Source organism: Hippoglossus stenolepis, chromosome 21 (genome assembly GCF_022539355.2).
Source record: "Hippoglossus stenolepis isolate QCI-W04-F060 chromosome 21, HSTE1.2, whole genome shotgun sequence".
Lineage (NCBI taxonomy): Eukaryota > Metazoa > Chordata > Actinopteri > Pleuronectiformes > Pleuronectidae > Hippoglossus > Hippoglossus stenolepis.
Genome location: NC_061503.1, coordinates 19580454 through 19597758, shown reverse-complemented (window position 1 = coordinate 19597758; position 17305 = coordinate 19580454). Strand labels below are relative to the sequence as shown.

At 45.7% G+C, this 17305-nt stretch overlaps 1 protein-coding gene across 2 annotated transcripts; it reads left to right on the top strand.

The window, feature by feature from the left end:
- Positions 1-120: 120 nt before the first annotated feature.
- Positions 121-16191, top strand: abca5 (ATP-binding cassette, sub-family A (ABC1), member 5). Of its 2 annotated transcripts, XM_047338253.1 has the most exons (38): positions 121-282; positions 1582-1748; positions 2969-3155; positions 3300-3473; positions 3798-3895; positions 4133-4359; positions 4455-4596; positions 4724-4912; positions 5190-5337; positions 5472-5649; positions 6433-6491; positions 6730-7016; positions 7133-7252; positions 7351-7489; positions 7583-7673; positions 7894-8033; positions 8142-8261; positions 8353-8557; positions 8730-8896; positions 9067-9194; positions 9308-9445; positions 9539-9652; positions 10367-10537; positions 10620-10733; positions 10872-11009; positions 11280-11348; positions 11437-11528; positions 11684-11807; positions 11957-12074; positions 12195-12286; positions 12386-12559; positions 12674-12751; positions 13016-13110; positions 13425-13544; positions 13625-13777; positions 13878-13957; positions 14113-14168; positions 14298-16191. In XM_047338253.1, the coding sequence occupies exons 1-38, from the start codon at positions 270-272 to the stop codon at positions 14436-14438; spliced, it is 5046 nt and encodes a 1681-aa protein (XP_047194209.1). In that variant the 5' UTR covers positions 121-269; the 3' UTR covers positions 14439-16191. The 2 variants fall into 2 exon arrangements, with proteins under 2 accessions (XP_047194209.1, XP_047194208.1); XM_047338252.1 differs by lacking the exons at positions 13878-13957; positions 14113-14168; positions 14298-16191 and having other exon boundaries at positions 12676-12751; positions 13625-13767.
- Positions 16192-17305: the final 1114 nt, after the last annotated feature.

The window sequence follows — 17305 nt, the reverse complement described above, 5'->3', positions numbered from 1 at the left end:
TTGTTGTTTTTTAATAACCAGATTAATACCAAGACTGTAATGACCAACTTCAACCAGAGGGGCGGTCTATTGCTATATAACAGAGGCCGACTGCCGTGAAACACCGTAGAAGAAGAAACGGAGGCCGGTGATTGGTCAGCGCCACCCTCTGTGTTTGACAGCAGGAAGTAGCGACGCTAGAAACAAACCGATGCTGCAGGTTTACGAGACTTTAAACGACATTTGAAGATGAGACTGACGAGTCGCACGTGCGGGAAGGATATGTCTTAATGTTTTACATCCGTGAGTACATGAAATATCTGCTTTCCTCTGTGCATGTGTTTGTATTCCCATGTTGCTGCAGCCTGCTAGCATGATCCCTGATGCGCAGACAGTGGGCAGCGCGTTAGCTGCAGAGAAACTCTTCTGATTCCTTGCGGCTCATTTTGCGACTTTTCAGCTGAAAACTCATTTTCTAATTCCGAGCCGACGTCAGAACAAAGCGACACAAAGGGGTTTTAATTCAAAGAGCCGGGCGAACACAAAGCACGCAGCAGGTTAGCCTCGGCTAGCGTCAGCTTTCTGTTCGTGACAACCTGCCACAACCTGACAGCTAAGCTAGGTTAGCATCGCTTTTAACTAGAGACAAAGCAACGAACATGCAACATGCATCACATCACTGGGAGCTGCCCTGAACTCGTGGCTGCTCCACTGGTCTTAATGGGAGACGCTGCAGCCTGTTTCCTTCCCGAGCTGTTCAGGTGTCAACATCCAGTTTATGCAGATTATTGGATGTTAATTAATACAAATGGAGAGACTGAACTCGTGCATCCAACTGACTAAGTAGGGTTTTCTAAGTCATACTCATCTGTGAACTTGTTCTGCTTTTACTGTGGTGTTTACATGAAGCTCTCCAGGGTCCCATTACTGTAGAGACACAATGCAAGCAATGATAGAAGTGTGTGGATTTATGTTATTATAATACTATTGGACATACAGTATAGGACAGCAACTGTAACTCTGTATGACAAGAACAACACTCAGAAGAGAGCAAGGCCCAACAGTCCATTTAAATTCAGTCATTTATCTGCAATTGTGCACAAGCATAGATCCATGAATTATTCTTTGGGAAATTGGGGAAATCCATGTAAAATAAACGCACTGTCTTGCAATGTTAAAGAAAGTGAAAGAAAAACCTGTGTCTGCACTTTATGAGTTCTTCACTGACCCAAAACACAACCTTCCACCAAGTCTCATGGAAATCCCTCCTGTAGTTCTCTGTGTAATGCTGCTGACTGACAGGCCAACAAGCAAATGCAGATGGAAATATATAATAAAGAATAATAATATTATTATATATTTCCATCTGCATTGTAAGTAGTATTTGTTTATAACATTTTAGTAAATGGTCACATTCACAGCCCAGGTTGATATATTCAATTAGCTTGTTTTAACACATTCAGTTTCCTCTCACACTATAATAGTTGAGATGCTTGAACCAGGTGATAAACAGAAACCTAAATCATGAGTCGTTCAACCCACACTTGTTTGAGCTTGTTCAGAGTTGTTCTTCATTTCTCCTGGCGTGTCTTTGACTTGCAGCGGAGGCCAGCATTAGGCAGAGTTCTCGTGCGCACGTCATTCAGATGAGGCATGCTGGAAGTATGCAGCCCATGTATAGAAGAGATGCTGGAGTCTGGCACCAAACAAGAAGTCTTCTCTACAAGAATCTGCTCATCAAGTGGAGGACCAAACAACAGAGTCTGCAGGTGCTTACCTTTCCTGGTGTGAGAGCTTGTTCTGCTCTGTTCAGTGTGTGACTGTTGTCTTTATGTTTCACAATTAGTTTGAAATCGGCGGCAGTAACACACATGATGTCATGTAAGCATTTTGTTTGTGTGTCGATAACAGTTTGTGCAACTGTAAAATGAGAACTTAATATAGATAATCTAAATGGTTAAATGAACAGACTTGAATATCTTCACTACATACAATTTGTGTGTACTTTTATTATTCTGACAGTTTAAACTTTTTAGAACTGACAACTACATACGTGTTGATGATTTGTGGTTTCTTTTGCTGCTGATACACCATAATTCTGCATCTCACACACACACTGGCACGGTCCATATTCTGTGTAGATCTCTGAGAAAGCTCTCTGTGGTTATTCCAGTGAAACCTCCCCCACTGTTGAAACACTTGGTGTGTTTGTGCCGTCATGTCTGTGTTTGCTGAGCGTCAGTAAACCTGTGACTGCTCCAGTGCATAAACAAACTACAATTGAATCTTGATGCCCATTTTATTAAATAAACAACATTGATGTTTCCTCTTTCCCTTTTTTAAAACACTCTCTTGGCCATGTATTATTCATTTGGTTTCACGTTGCACTGATGCATTTGTAATGTCTCTGTGTATCAACAGTTGGATTGAGGAGTAGCACAGAGAAACCTCCATAAAATAATGTAGCAAAGTCCAGGGATTATCCTGAGCTACGGTTTGAATAATACCTCCTGTACGTCATGTTTGTTACTGGTTACTGAATCCCTACTTAACCACATGTCCTTTAAACTCCACTTTGTGGGTTTCACCTCATTTGCCTTGGAGTGTTTACTAAGGGATAGTTTAGTTTTGCACACACACAGAATCCCAGATGAGCCAAACCACTGGCGTCTTGAGTCCTGTTTTACTGAACACAATCTAGACCTCCAGGCAATGAGTCCCAGTTTATTGCTTCAATTTACTGAGTTGCTTAAGGTCAAGTTATAGCTTGTTGTTTATGGGTTGAAGGAGAGAAACATGTCTCCTGTCTTTTTGTTATGAGGTCTGATCTGTTAGTTCTAGCCCCTGAATAGAGCATTAGTTTGCACTAGAAAGCAATTTTTTACAGTATGTAATACTGACCTAGTATCAAATTTGTGTTACCGTGACGAATTACAGCAAATCATGTGTGGTTTCTCATCATCTGGTCCATTTTATGTTTTCTGTACAGGAATTGATTTTACCTTTACTACTCTTGGGGCTGCTGATACTCATCAGTACCCTCAATCCTCACGTTTACTATGGAGGCATCAGCACCATGGAGCTGGAGCGGGAGGACCACTTCTTCAAGGGCCTGGGCTACACACCAATCACCAACATCACCACCCACATCATGGAGGAAGTGGCCCATCAGATGCGTACGTGTCTGAGACATTTATCTTGGTCTTAAAGTTCACATCTACAGTAGAAGACAACCCTGTGTTCTAATCACTCGATCTATATGGATCAGGCTAGAGGACAGAAGAAGTTTGTGATGTTCATCCTCCTCCTTGTGTTTTCAGTCTTGCAGAATAATCTGGATATGTTTGCTAGCGAGGAGGAGCTGGAGAACGCCAGCCTGTACGAGCCTTCCAGCTACGTTGGTGTCGTGTTCATGGACAGCTCTGCCACATCTTACAGACTGCGCTTCCCGTACAACCAGCTGCCTCTGCCCAGCGATTACACAGAATCTATTGGTAAAATTGTGACTCTCTTTTTATTGACCTGTTGTGGGAACCTACCAGAAAGATAATCTCTGCAGCACTTAATTAATCAGACCTTTGATAAGGAAGGCTGTGACTGTTCTTACGTCACGAATCCAAAGGCCAGACGAACAGAACTGTTGCTAATCAGTGGAAAATCATTTGGCTGATACTGATTCTTCCTGAGGGATGGAACACAGGAACATATTGAAACACTGAATTATACCACCTTATTTAAACATGCAAAGAAAGATACAACTGCAAGAGCTGAAAACTACTGACATATCATTGTGTGTGTGTGTGCTTGTCCTCTTCTAGCAAACTGTTTCACCAGCTCAGTGAACTGCAGAGCAGCTAACTACTGGTACTCGGGCTTCATCCGCCTCCAGTCCCTGATCGACGCAGCCATCATCCAGGTGAGACATGCAAGAGATGTTCTCTTAACCCGCTGGACCTCAAAGAGGGAAAGGTTCTGTGTGCACGAAGCAATGACACCAGACATTTGCTGATTCCTTTATCCTTTTTCTCATTGACATTTTCTAGATTTAATGATTCATAATTTAATGGAAAATATCCTTCAGTCCATTGATAATGATAATTAGTCGCTGACCTTCCTTAGTTTCACCAGATGATCGTCTGGTTTCTGTTTACAGATGCAGACGAAGCGGGCCGTGGGGAGTGAGATGGAGCTGAAGGTGGTCATGATGGGTCAACCGGGTTCTGTGGAGGTGCAGAAGTTCCCCCACGCCCTCATCTCCATATACCTGGTCCTGGCCTTCACACCCTTCGTCACCTTCCTCATCGTCAACGTGGCCGCTGAGAAGGAACACCGGCTCAAAGACACCATGACCATGATGGGACTCTACAACACAGCCTTCTGGTAAAGAAAACAAAAGGAGAGATTCAGTCTCTGTTTTCATGCACAAGCGTCAGAAACTAATCAGATTGAACGTGTGTGTTGCTGCTGTACAACAGGCTGTCGTGGGGCCTCCTGTACGCTGCTCTGGTGACCACAATGTCCTTCCTGATGTCCATCATCGCTACGTACACGGCGCTGTTCCCTAACAGCGACTTCTTAGTTATTTTCGGCCTCATCTTCCTCTATGGAATATCATCTGTAAGTGCAGCTGATTTACCTGCATTCTGTTGAAGACATAGATTGTGAAACACTGACAGGAGTCGGGTCGATCCTGTTTCTCTCGCTGCTCTCTTTCTTTCCTCTCATCCTCTCTTCCATCCAACAGATCTTTTTCTCCTTCATGCTGACTCCGTTATTTAAGAAGCCTAAGTTTGCCAGCACCGTGGGCTCCATGCTGACGGTGGTGTTCGGCTGCCTGTCGCTCTTCACCGTGCTGATGAAGGACTTCCCTCAGCCGTTGGTGTGGCTCCTCTGCCTGCTCTCCCCCAGCGCCTTTTCAATTGGCATCGCACAGGTGACAAACACTCATCACATCCACGCTGCATTTCTGGATTTCTTGGTGTAAAGGTTGTGCAATAAAATATCTTATTAGTTTGGACATTTCTCCATGAATATAAATGGATCTGGCTTGATGATGTTATTTCCCTACCTATCGTATGTTAACTTTACTTTCTCTTAGATTGGCTTCTTGATGACATGTATTAATAGAAAGTGTTTGCAGTGTGAAGACAAAGCAACATGGTGTGATGTGTGCGTGTGTGCGTGTGTGCGTGTGTGTGTTCACATGTCAGGTGGTTTACCTGGAGGCTCAGGGAGACGGAGCTGTGTTTTCATCCTTGACCAACGGGCCTCATCCTCTGTACGTGCCCCTGGTCATGCTGGTTCTGGACTGCATCCTCTATCTTCTGCTGGCTGTCTACCTGGACCAGGTTCTGCCTGGTAACTACACATTCATTGAATATTAGGTTAACTTTAATACTGTTGGGCTTCCGTTTACCTGAGGGATCACTTTATCTTAACATTGTTTGAATACTATTATCACGTGTGATACTTACATTGTGTCTGTTATGCAGGTGAGTATGGAATCAGGAGGTCCCTGGTGTACTTCCTGAAACCGTCCTATTGGTCCAAACGCACAAAGCGCTACGTTGAAGTGAGCTCGGTTTACGACGCGGAGGTGAACGGCGCTCCTGGTGTGGACGAGGCTGTCGAGCCTATTTCACCTGAGTTCAGAGGGAAAGAAGCCATTCGGTAAAAAACCTGCGTAGCTGGATTTAAAGTGACATTTTATATTTACAGTCTGTTACAATAAGTTCTTCTGAGAAATGCAGCTTGTGACACAGCTCGACGGTTACTACAGTTTTGTCAAAGGTCATAGATGATTTTTTTGTAGCACCATTGTTACTTAGGGTATTTGTAATCCAGGTTTATCAAACTTTGTCTGAAATAACAATCTACAACACACAGGATTAACATTTTCATATTAACACCTGATGAGAGAAATTAAGGCTTTAAGGAAGAAACCTGTTGCTCTGTCTCAATTCGGGGGCTGCATCCTTCAAAGGTGGGACCTTCGTAACGATCGTAATAATATGATAATAATAATAAAGATAGGCTGCGAATTGTCGTCTAGTCTGTGGAAGATTTCTGGTTTGTCTTTGGTCGCTGTTTGATTTGAAAAGTCCTTCTTCAGCAGCGTGCTATGTATCTGGGTGGAAGGTTTGGTCGTGAAGGATCCACGTGTTGGATTTTTCGTTTGCTTGGGAAACGGAGGATGTGCTTCATGGAGCCCTTGAAGTGCGACGGCCTTGTCCCGCCGCTGTGACTCAGTCGGTTTTCAAATGCAGCTTTCCAAGGATGCAGTCCCTTAATCAAGACACGGTGTCGAGCTCAGTTAAAGATGGAAATGTTGTTGGTTCGGTGCCCGACTCCTCACTGAAGACGGAGCCTGTGGGACCTGCCTGTGACGTGAGAGCTTCTATTGACTCTAACTCTTAGTTCTGCTTTGTGTTTTGCTTGATCAATGTCTGGCAGCATCAATAACATCCATAAAGTGTATAAAGAGAAGGACAACGTGGTGGAGGCTCTGAGAGGTGAGAACACTTTCCTTTTCACCAGCTCAGCACAGCCCTTGATGTGACGATTGTTTATAATAAGCAAAATGGTTTAGATAGTGACCCATCTAATTTACCTCATTACATCAGATCCCATTTCCTACACCTACAGTGGACTGTCATTATATTGTTCAGCTGCTCTCTGTGTAATAGTAGCTTATATTTCTTGATTGATTTTATGATTTCATCTTTCTCCTTCTTTACATCCCCTCCCCAGGTTTGACGTTTGACATCTACGAGGGCCAGATAACGGCTCTACTGGGACACAGCGGGGCTGGAAAGTCCACTCTCATGAACATCCTGTGTGGTATCTGCCCCCCCACCAACGGCTCGGCCACCATCTACGGGTCCCCGGTCGCAGAGATCGCAGACGGGTCCGAAATGAAGCAGCTGGTGGGGATCTGCCCCCAGTTCAACATCATCTTTGACGTGCTGACGGTGGAGGAGCACCTCAGGATATTCGCTGCGATCAAAGGGATCCGACCTGCCGACATCGACGCAGAGGTGAAGTGACGGGAGACCAGTTCACTGAAAGAAGATCCTCTGTCTTCTATTTGGTAATAATGAGTCTTCAACGTCAGGTTGTTCATCCTTGGTGTTTATTTCTTTCTCTTTGACAGGTTAACAAAGTTCTGAAGGATCTGGACTTGGAGAAGATCATGACTGCTCAGGCCAAGAATCTGAGTGGAGGCCAAAAGAGGAAGCTGTCTGTGGGCATCGCCATCCTCGGAGATCCCAAGGTACCGTAAGCTCGAAGTGGACATGTCTCAGTTCTCTGTCTCCATCAGCTTGGGTTCATTCTGAGCTGTCGGCCTCATGATCTTTTCTTTTATGTCAGATCCTGCTCCTGGATGAGCCCACGGCCGGCATGGACCCGTGCTCCAGACACCAGGTGTGGTCGCTGCTGAAGAACCGGCGAGCTGGCAGAGTCACGGTCCTGAGCACACACTACATGGACGAGGCAGACATTCTCGCTGGTGTGAACTATTTCTGTTCCATAACCAACACAGTCCCACAGTCACCTGCCTGTTGTTCTGGTTCAACACAGATGCCGTTTCTTTTTTCTCCAGATCGCAAAGCTGTGATCTCTCAGGGGCAACTGAAGTGTGTCGGCTCCTCCATGTATCTGAAGATCAAGTGTGGGGTTGGATATCATCTCAGGCATGTAGCTCTTCCTGCTGAAGCTTGTTGTATCTCTGCATGGTGGAAACCTGAATGGCCCTTCGATGAACCGATTTACAGATACTCTTATAATCATGCAATAAGAAAAATAAGTTGTTGTTGTGTGAAAATATGTTTTTGTTTATTATATCATTTATAGCATGTATAGATTATTTAGTTTGAGCTTTAATTATGAATATTTGTTTCCCCCCTGTCACAGAATGTCTGTCAATGAGGGATGTGAAGCTGAAAACATCACGTCATTGGTCAAGCAGAAGGTTCCCAAGGCGACGTTGTCCCAGCAACATGAAGCAGAGTTGACCTTCACTCTTCCCTTTGAGAGCATGGACACGTTTTCAGGTCCAATCTCACTACATAGAAATATTAGTACAAAAATAATACTGCATCTCAGCTTTGACTGTCACAGCAGTGAACCAGCACCAAGTAACCATTGATGTGTTTTTATAGGTTTGTTCTCTGAGCTCGACTCTCAACCCAATCTGGGAATCATCAACTATGGGGTTTCCATGACAACACTGGAGGATGTTTTCCTTCGTCTGGAGGCCGAGGCTGAAGTGGACCAAGCTGGTATATAGAAGCAGTGATGAATATTAATACATTGAAAAACCCAAATGTATGAAAACAAGTGTTTATCAGTGTACTTGTTTCATGTGTCCAGATTACAGTGTGTTTAATCGGGAGCAGGCCGAGGACGACTGTGACACCAACGCCTCTCTGGACGACACAGACCAGCGGCTGCTCACGTTCTCGGACAACAAGTCGGATGTTGTGTCGGGTCACGCTCTGTGGCGGCAGCAGTTCAGCACCGTGGCCTGGCTGCACATGCTCAACATGCACAGAGAGAGGAAGGCCTTCATTTACACGTGAGTGTTAAGTCACAAAAACTATAGGAAAGCCAGATCCAGTTTGAGAATGGACAGTGATTCAGAGTCTGTAGCAGTTAAGAGAAACTCTGCTGCAGGATCATGAGGAATCTGTGTTTTTGACCTGTTGTCTCTTCCTTTCATCCTGTTCTTTCTCAACACCTCTTCGCAGTCTGGCCTTGTTCCTGGTGTTTGTTGCTGCGGTGCTCGTCCTGTCTCTGGCCACTGGAAACATCCAGATCCACTCACCAGATCGTCAGTTTCTTCCCATTTACCTCCTCAAGAGGAACCAGTTGCCTCGGAGATACACCACCAGCCTCCTGGTTCAGAACTCCTCTGGTGAGTCCAGACTTGTTTTGTGACCCGGGAGGAAACAAACTGATCTCTGATATTTTGGAGGCTGGTTGTCTATGATGTATTCTGAAAACATAAACTTGTAAACCCTGATACACTCCCCTCAGTCTAGTTGTGGTGAACTGAGCTGTGTGTTATTTTTCTCCTGTCAACAGACTCTGATATTTCTGACTTCGTCCACAACCTGGAGTCTCAGAACATAAAAGTGGAAATGATGAAACACAGTGACTACATGTCCGCGGCTCCCCACAGCGCCGCCATCAACGTGACGGGATCCAACAAGGTCCCTTCAATGTTGGACAGATGGGATTTACTGTTTATCAGATATTACAGGTGGGCTAACCCCTCCCACACCATGTCCCTCTCACTGACCCCTTATCTTCCTTCTGTTAACAGGGGTTCAAATACAGCGTTGCGTTCAACAGCACCACAGTCCACTCCTTGCCCATGGCTGTCAATGTGCTGAGCAACGCACTCCTCCGGGGCCTGAACGGAACCAGGCCCATCCGAACCTGGACCAAGCCGTTTGATTATGTGAGGATTTAACAGCTAGGAGACGAATCTCATCTTTGCTGTTTCCCGGTGTCACCTGAAGAGATTAAACTTTCCTCCTGTCACATCCCTCAGCAAATCCCCGATGCCACGTCCTACGCTCTGGTGTACATTGAGGCCATCATACTGGGAATGCTGGCAGCTGGAATGCCTGCGTATTTCGCAATGGACCACACTCGAGACCGAGAGGTAACCAGTTAACCCCAGTGGTTTGTTTGGTAGAGCTCCTCACAGCTCGGACACATAGTGACGTGTCAGATAACGCTCCACTCTGTTCTACCACAGCTTTTTAAGTCTTTAACATTCGTCAGTCAGCTTCAGCTCTTTTAACCATTGTTTTTGTGGCATATTGCTGAACAGTCCGAGACGTAGCCCAGCAGGAAACACGAGGTGAGAGAGAAGGTGTAACAAAGGTCTTCAGACAGACTCACAGTTAGTATGGTGTTAGCTAGATGTTAGTGCCTCAGAGCCCAGTCACACCAGGATTCAAGATTTAATGACTCAAATCAGAGGATTCAGTTTGGACACAAAGATAAATCTTCAACTTTGATTTGCAAATAAATTTTCATGACCAATCACAAAGTGTGTAGCACAAAACAACTTTAAATCCTCCTCCTCTGCTGGAGCATGAACTGCAGCTCAGAGAACTGCTGCGTGTTTTGAGTCCGTTGAACACAGAACAGAAGTGAGTTGGTTTCAGATGAACTGTGTTGACTCCGTGTCCAGTCCGGGATTTAAAGCTCCACATGTTCTTCTCTTCCTGGTGCAGACGCCGGCTCAGCACAATCCCCAAGTCAGGCCCATCCTCTGTTGTAGAGCAGATAGAACGTGTTTGTCCTGTTACTCCTGGTTGAGTGAGTGTGAATATGGAGAATGTTTCCTCTTTTATTCACACCTCTTCAGATCAAGTGTCGCTCAACTCTGCGAATCTCTGGTCTGGTACCATCAGCGTACTGGTGCGGCCAGGCGGCGGTGGACATCCCCTTCTACTACCTCATCCTGTCCTTCATGACCATCATCCTCTTCTCCTTCCACACTGGAAACCTGCTCACCTCCAGCAACCTCATGGCTGTGGTTCGTACTGTGGCACCCAACACCGGCTCACCAGCACAGAAACCGTGTTCCTGTGGAGTCACGTCTCCTCTCCTCTCTCCAGGTCCTGTGTATCGTTGGCTTCGGTCCGGCCATGATCCTCTTCACCTACGTGTCTTCTTTCGGCTTCGCCCGAGTCCAGAGCAACAGGGATTTCTTCTCTGTCATCTCCATGATGGTGAGACATGAAAAATAGAAAATATGTTGATGTGGATATTCAGAGTGAGCTTTATTTTCTTATCCTCACCAACCCAGTGTTATTACTGGAGTCACATGCCGGTTGTCTTTATCACTAAGTGGGTGACTTGTGCCTCAGGTGTGTGTCGTATCAGCCTCGTTGGTTCAGTTGTCGTATGTGAACGGCAACCTGGAACTGACCAGAAACCTGCACAACATCCTGTGCTTCTTCAACCCTCTGTACCCTCTCATGGGCTGCCTCAACTGCATCACTAGGGTATGAACACAGCAAGAATACTCACTTCTTTACACGGGTTTGTTTGTCTGTGACATGTCCGAGTTCGAGAGCGCTGGTGGAAAAAAGTGGAACTTAAGCTTAAGAACCAAATGTTTTTCTCTGTCATTTTTATCTTAATGTGTAGTAGAAATATAAAATACAATCTCCTTTACAAATACAACTAGAAGAGCAGCCAGAGGAGTTCCGACCTCTGCCCACGCCCAACAGTCCCTTTTGTAATTCAATCAATCATTTTCTCCCCATCTACAGGCGACGTTCCTTCCTCTTCCCTACGAGAAGAACTTCTTGTGGAAGAACCTGCTCATTGCGGTTGTAGCTGTAAGTTTTTCACTTACAATCATTTCATGATAACACAATGCACAGGTGTGTGTTCAGCCTTGAATCTGTGTGTGTTTTTGTTGCTCAGCCTTATCTCCAGGTCATCCTGCTGCTTTTCCTGCTCCGCTGGCTGGAGATCCGTCACGGAGGCAGGACGATGAAGAATGATCAGTACTGCAGGTGAGGAGCAGATTTCAGATCATGGCTCCACTTACAGGAAGCCGCAGTATTTTTAAACACTGATGCTTTCAGGAAAAGTTTTAATATCCGGTTATTTGACGTCTCAATCGTTTGTCCAAAAGCGAAACGTGAAGTTTTTATTCAAACCTTCGCAGGATCTCGTCCAAGTCGAAGCCCAAAGTGGAGAAGAACCCAGAAGAAGGTCAGAATGAGGACGAGGACGTTCAGATGGAGAAGGCCCGAGTGAAGGAGGCTCTCACCTGTCAGTCCTGTGAGGAGGTGAGTGTCTCTTCTTCTGTCTCAATATTAATCTACTAAAACAGTGTGATAGTTCTTACATGGTGAGCTGGAGAACAGGAACCATTAGTGATCCTAAACTAATCACTGAAGACGAGTTGATTTAGAGTCTCTTCTCTGTCTGTACTTAGAAACCAGCTGTGGTGGTGAGTAACCTGAGGAAACAGTACAAAGGCAGAAGAGAAGGGTTTTCTCTCAACAAGACCAGGAAGTTGGCCACAAAGAACGTCTCCTTCTGCGTTCGAAAAGGTTGGTGTGGCACGTAGAGCGGTGGTGTGCATGGGGATCTGCTGTATACAACACAGAGGGGTTGTGTGGAAGTCAGGAGAAGCTTCTTGAACATCTACTGCTTCACTTGTGTTCCTTCAGGGGAGGTTCTTGGCCTGTTGGGCCCCAACGGAGCAGGAAAGAGCACCATCATGCACATGTTGTCAGGGGACACTGACCCAACTGCCGGCCAGGTACAGAACAGATACTGGGAAGTACTGGGAGAAGTATTTATACATAATACTGAGTCACAGAGTTACTGGTTAACTGATGGACTGTTCTCCTGTGTCCAGGTGCTGATGGGGGACTACAGCACTGAGTTCCGTCCCGTGGACAATCCTCTGGAGCACGTGGGCTACTGTCCCCAGGTGAACCCTCTGTGGCCGAGGATCACTCTGCAGGAGCACCTGGAGATCTACGCTGCCGTCAAGGGCCTGAGGGGACAGGACGTGCCGGGGATCATCAAGGTACGTCAGCCTCCAGATCCAGATCCAGATCCAGATCATCCACGAGCTCCACACGCTTCTTATTGAGAATCAGAGTTTAAAGCTCCTGACGGTTGTTGTGTGACTGTTGTTGTCAGGGTGGTGAATGCTCTGGAGCTGAAGGACCACTTGAACAAACAAGCCAAGAGCCTGTCAGCAGGACTCAAGAGGAAGGTGAGAACACAGCGTGGAACTGTACGACACCTAAACTCACATCTTCCCATAAGCCTCAGCTCCGTCCTCATCACTGCCCCCCCCATCTCCTGCTCCATCCTCCCCTCACTCATGAAGAAGAAACTCCTTCACCCCCAACCTGTGACAACACAATACAGAAAGAGATTTTTAAGAAACAAGAAACCAACCCATTGTTTCTAGTGACCCACATTGAATGCTGTTTCTTTCTTCCTGTTTTTACCTTCACTGGTTTCCTGTTCCCAGTTGTGCTTTGCTTTGAGCATGATCGGGAATCCTCAGATCGTTTTACTGGACGAGCCGTCGTCGGGGATGGACCCCAAGTCGAAGCAGCGCATGTGGTGAGACCAGATTAACGTTAGAATGAGAACTTCTTTACTTCGTATTTCTAGATTCTAATGTCCCAACCACAATATTCATGTTTTACTTCTCAATTAATATTAATGTGAACAAACGGGAAACATTCATTTATAAGTTTTAAGTGTTTTAAATGTTTGCTTTGACAAAGGATGAGAAATGCAGTGAATAAAAATACTATAATTCACATAAATGATGATTTTAACAAGAGATCCACCAGTTCTCTGATTTACTCTTCCAGTGTAATGACCTGGGTTAGTTTCAGCACCAGTAAAGATGTTGTGTCTCTGTTGTGCAGGAGAGCCATACGAGCTGCTTTCAAGAACCGCCAGCGAGGAGCCATCCTCACCACGCACTACATGGAGGAGGCCGAGGCCGTGTGTGACCGCGTCGCCATCATGGTGTCCGGCCAGCTGAGGTTGGTGCTCGCGGCTTCGTGGGGAAACGTGACGAGACGTTCAGAAAAGTGAAAATCTGTTGGTGTTGGTTTGTTTCCAGATGTATCGGCTCCATCCAACACCTGAAAGGGAAATATGGTCGAGGTTACAGTTTGGAGGTGAAACTCCGAGAGGAGCTGACGGGGCTCCAGCAGGTGGCGCTGCTGCACAAAGAGATTCTCAGGATCTTCCCTCACGCCGCCCGGCAGGAGAGGTGAGACCCGAGTGCGTGTGCGTGTGTGTGTGAACTTGTATCTTTGTGAGGACCCTTTTGAGCATAGACCTTTTAATCACACTGTTGACTTCCTGTGCAGCTTTGCTACTCTGATGGTTTATAAGATCCCCACAGAGGACGTCACATCACTGGCCAAGTCTTTCTCTCAGTTAGAGAGCGGTGAGTCTCTGCTGCACACACACACACACACACACACACAACACACACACACACACACACACACACACACACACACACACACACACACACACACACACACACACACACACACACACACACACACTTCTAACTCATTCAATGTCATTTCTCTTCAGCCAAGCAAAAGTTCAACTTTGAAGAATACAACTTCTCCCAGTCGACCTTAGAGCAGGTAACTGGTTTATTAAAATACAGCTTTTAACACATTTGACTTGAAATAATCAAGTAGTTTTATATCAACTTTATTTAAGCTTCATAATTGTCAGCCCTGACATTTCTCCTCTGGTTCCTTGTCCTCCAGGTGTTTATGGAGTTTGCCAAGGAGCAGGAGAACGAGGAGGACGAGGTCGGCTCGCTCAGCACAACCTTCCAGTGGCAGCGGCTGCGTCCGGACGGCCCCGTCTCAGCCAATCACACGGACAGCATCGTGCACCAGCTGTGAGCCGGCTGCTGACGGACCAGGACTCACCGACCCCGTCCTGCCAGGCTTCAGAGCCTGACGGCTCACGCCAGCACTCGCCCGCTCCACGCACGCCGACCCCACCGCCCTCGATGGAACGGGACCGACCTGGTGGGGGGGGCGCTCGGCACTGGGACTGTGTGTGTCTTTGGGCTCTGGGCTGTTACGGCTTCTTTCTGTGGGTCTGAGGTGAGCATGTGTGTAACCCTCGTCCACCGGTGCTCCGTGTTTCCTGAATCGCACCGACCGAGGGGCCGGCGGATCTTTCTCGACGCGCTGACGTGACACCTCCTCCTCTTCCTAACGGTGTTTTCTATCTTCACAGGGAGTCAGTAAATGGAAAAATATCTACATAATATATAATATTTATGCTTTGTAATCCTCTCCGTCCGTTCTCGTCTGTCGGAGGCGTTACAGTGAGTGTGTGTGTGCGTGCTCGTCTCCTCAGATGTTCCGTCTGTTGTGTTTGTGAAACAGTTTTGAAGCACTACCCGAAATGGGATCCATCCACAATTGTACCAAAGCAGCACATGTCTGAACCACACACTCACACACCTCCGCACACAGCCACTGAGAAGTGCTTTTGTTTTTTAGTGTCCGTAGCATGTGCGTTAATAGTTTGCATAATAGTTCTAAAGTTGATGTGGGGCAGTGAATTAAAAGAGTCCAAACACTGGAGAGGAGACGCTCGTCCTGCAGAGTCGAGAGAGACCTGAGGAACAGACCTTTTCATTTCTGAGGCTGAAGGACAAAGTCTCTTCTCCTCGTCTTTCACGTCCACGTTGAAACGTCCTCGTTCTCCAGGAGCGTTTCAGCGTCTCGCTCGCGTGGAGGTTGATCGTTGACGTGTTGCAGACGGATGTCGGGTCTCGGACTCTTCGCCCTGCGGCCCTCCTCTCGACCGGTTCGGCCTCGAGCTTGGACGTCGAGTAGGAAACGTGTAGCACGCTGCCCTCGTCAGACGGTAACCACGGTGATGAGGGGCGGAGCTTGAGACGGAGCTTGTTGAAACGTTGTTTAGCTCTCGGCAGGTTTTTAGAGGATTTTTGATAAAACAGATTTTGAATGTACGTGATGGTGGGGTGGGGGGGTTGTTACTGGGCTCTGTGGAGCTGCTGTTTCACTATCTAGCCTGTTCTGTGTGTGTATGAGTGTGTTTTCTGTGTTGTGTATTTACTGTGTGTAGCTGAATAATCTTAGTCTTTATACGAGCAGGTGCGATGTTGGTGCAAACCGATAAATTGTAATTTTCTCATGACGTTCCGGTGAGAGGACGACGAGGTGACGGGAATCTTAGACACTTTTATTTTGAAGTATCAGTTCTGTGACTCAGCACTTTGCAGTTTGAGAACTTGAGACGCTCGAAGGTTTATTTTAACGACCGGTGAAGGATTTCCATTTGATTTATAGATATTTCTTTTTTTAAACATGAGACGTGAGTTTATTCGGACTCAGATTTAACATCTGAAGGTTTTTCATTCTCACTCAACGTGTCAGGGAGTTCGTCTCAGAAGCTTTTATCTGATGATCCATCATTTACCAGGTGGCCGAATCTGGTTCGGAATTTATGATTATTATGATTGTGATGATTATTATTATTATTATTATTATTATTTGAAGGGATTAGTTTGGCGCTGATCGACTTTCCAAGCATGTACTACAGACACACTATGAACATACTACAGACACACTACACACTACAGACACACTACACCCTACAGACACACTATGAACATACTACAGACACACTACATACTACAGACACACTACAGACACACTATGAACATACTACAGACACCATACTACAGACACACTACAGACACACTACATTAACTAAAGACCAAGTAAAGGATTGATATTTTGCAGTTGTGTGTAATTTGTCCTTTTTAAATGTGAGACTTTATTTGACGTGTTTAGTTGTTGCACATTAAAAAGGGTTGACGTGAAAACACTGGCCTCAAACATGTGATTAATCTCTGTTCTCTCCATGAAGAATCACGTTTTCTTTGACGTTGTCGTATTTAACATTCATGTGAATGTTGTGTGGATCAGTTTCCGTCTCATGTCGCCATCTAAACAAGAAACTAAACTAAACGCTTCACACTTCATTCAGAATATTAAACTCTCTGCGGCTCGGTGGATTCGGTCGATCGGCGCTGAAGGTGGAGCACGTCCCATTTTATTTTCCTGGTGTTGGTTGAGTTGAACTATTTCTGGGAAATTTTAAAACCTTTCTTTCTATTATGCAATCTTTGTAAGATGATGTGTGCACTGATTTTATTTTTGAAATACTGTGGTTTAGCTGTGTGCTGTGTTTCCCTCACGTCTGAACGGACACTCGTCGTTATTGTATTTGACCTTTTCATGAATAAATGTTGATCCAGTTTATTTGTCTTTTGTTTGACGGACATAATGAAGATGGAAGTATTGACACGTTGTTGTGCTTTATTAGGAAATATAAACAGTTTCACTGTGATTTTCCACATGTTGAACTAACACCTGCAGCTTTATTCATTTATTCTATTCTGTCTGTGAAGTATTTTTATTTACATTTGACATTTCACAACATGTAAATTCAGTCTATTTATATTAAAACATTATTTAACGTTTACGAAGAGATCGAAAATGTTTTATTTTGAAAGTCTTCAACGGAAGTGTAACTATGCTATTATATCAGCCTTGACGCGCCTGTGTGGTTTTGTCCCTGTGCTGCCGCCTGGTGGCCACCTGGTGTAACTACATCCCTGTTTACTTCCTGTTGTTTCTGCCCTGATGCTAACTCAAAACGTGCACTGCCCCCCAGTGGACCCACAGTGGAACTGCAACACCTCAGTAAAGTTCGCGTTAAT

What these genes read in the sequence shown, in the direction of transcription:
- abca5 (XM_047338253.1), top strand. An exon ending in GGACCAAGCCGTTTGATTAT is followed by an intron (nt 9,446 to 9,538) that starts GTGAGGATTTAA and finishes CACATCCCTCAG; the next exon opens with CAAATCCCCGATGCCACGTC. An exon ending in CCAGCAACCTCATGGCTGTG is followed by an intron (nt 10,538 to 10,619) that starts GTTCGTACTGTG and finishes TCCTCTCTCCAG; the next exon opens with GTCCTGTGTATCGTTGGCTT.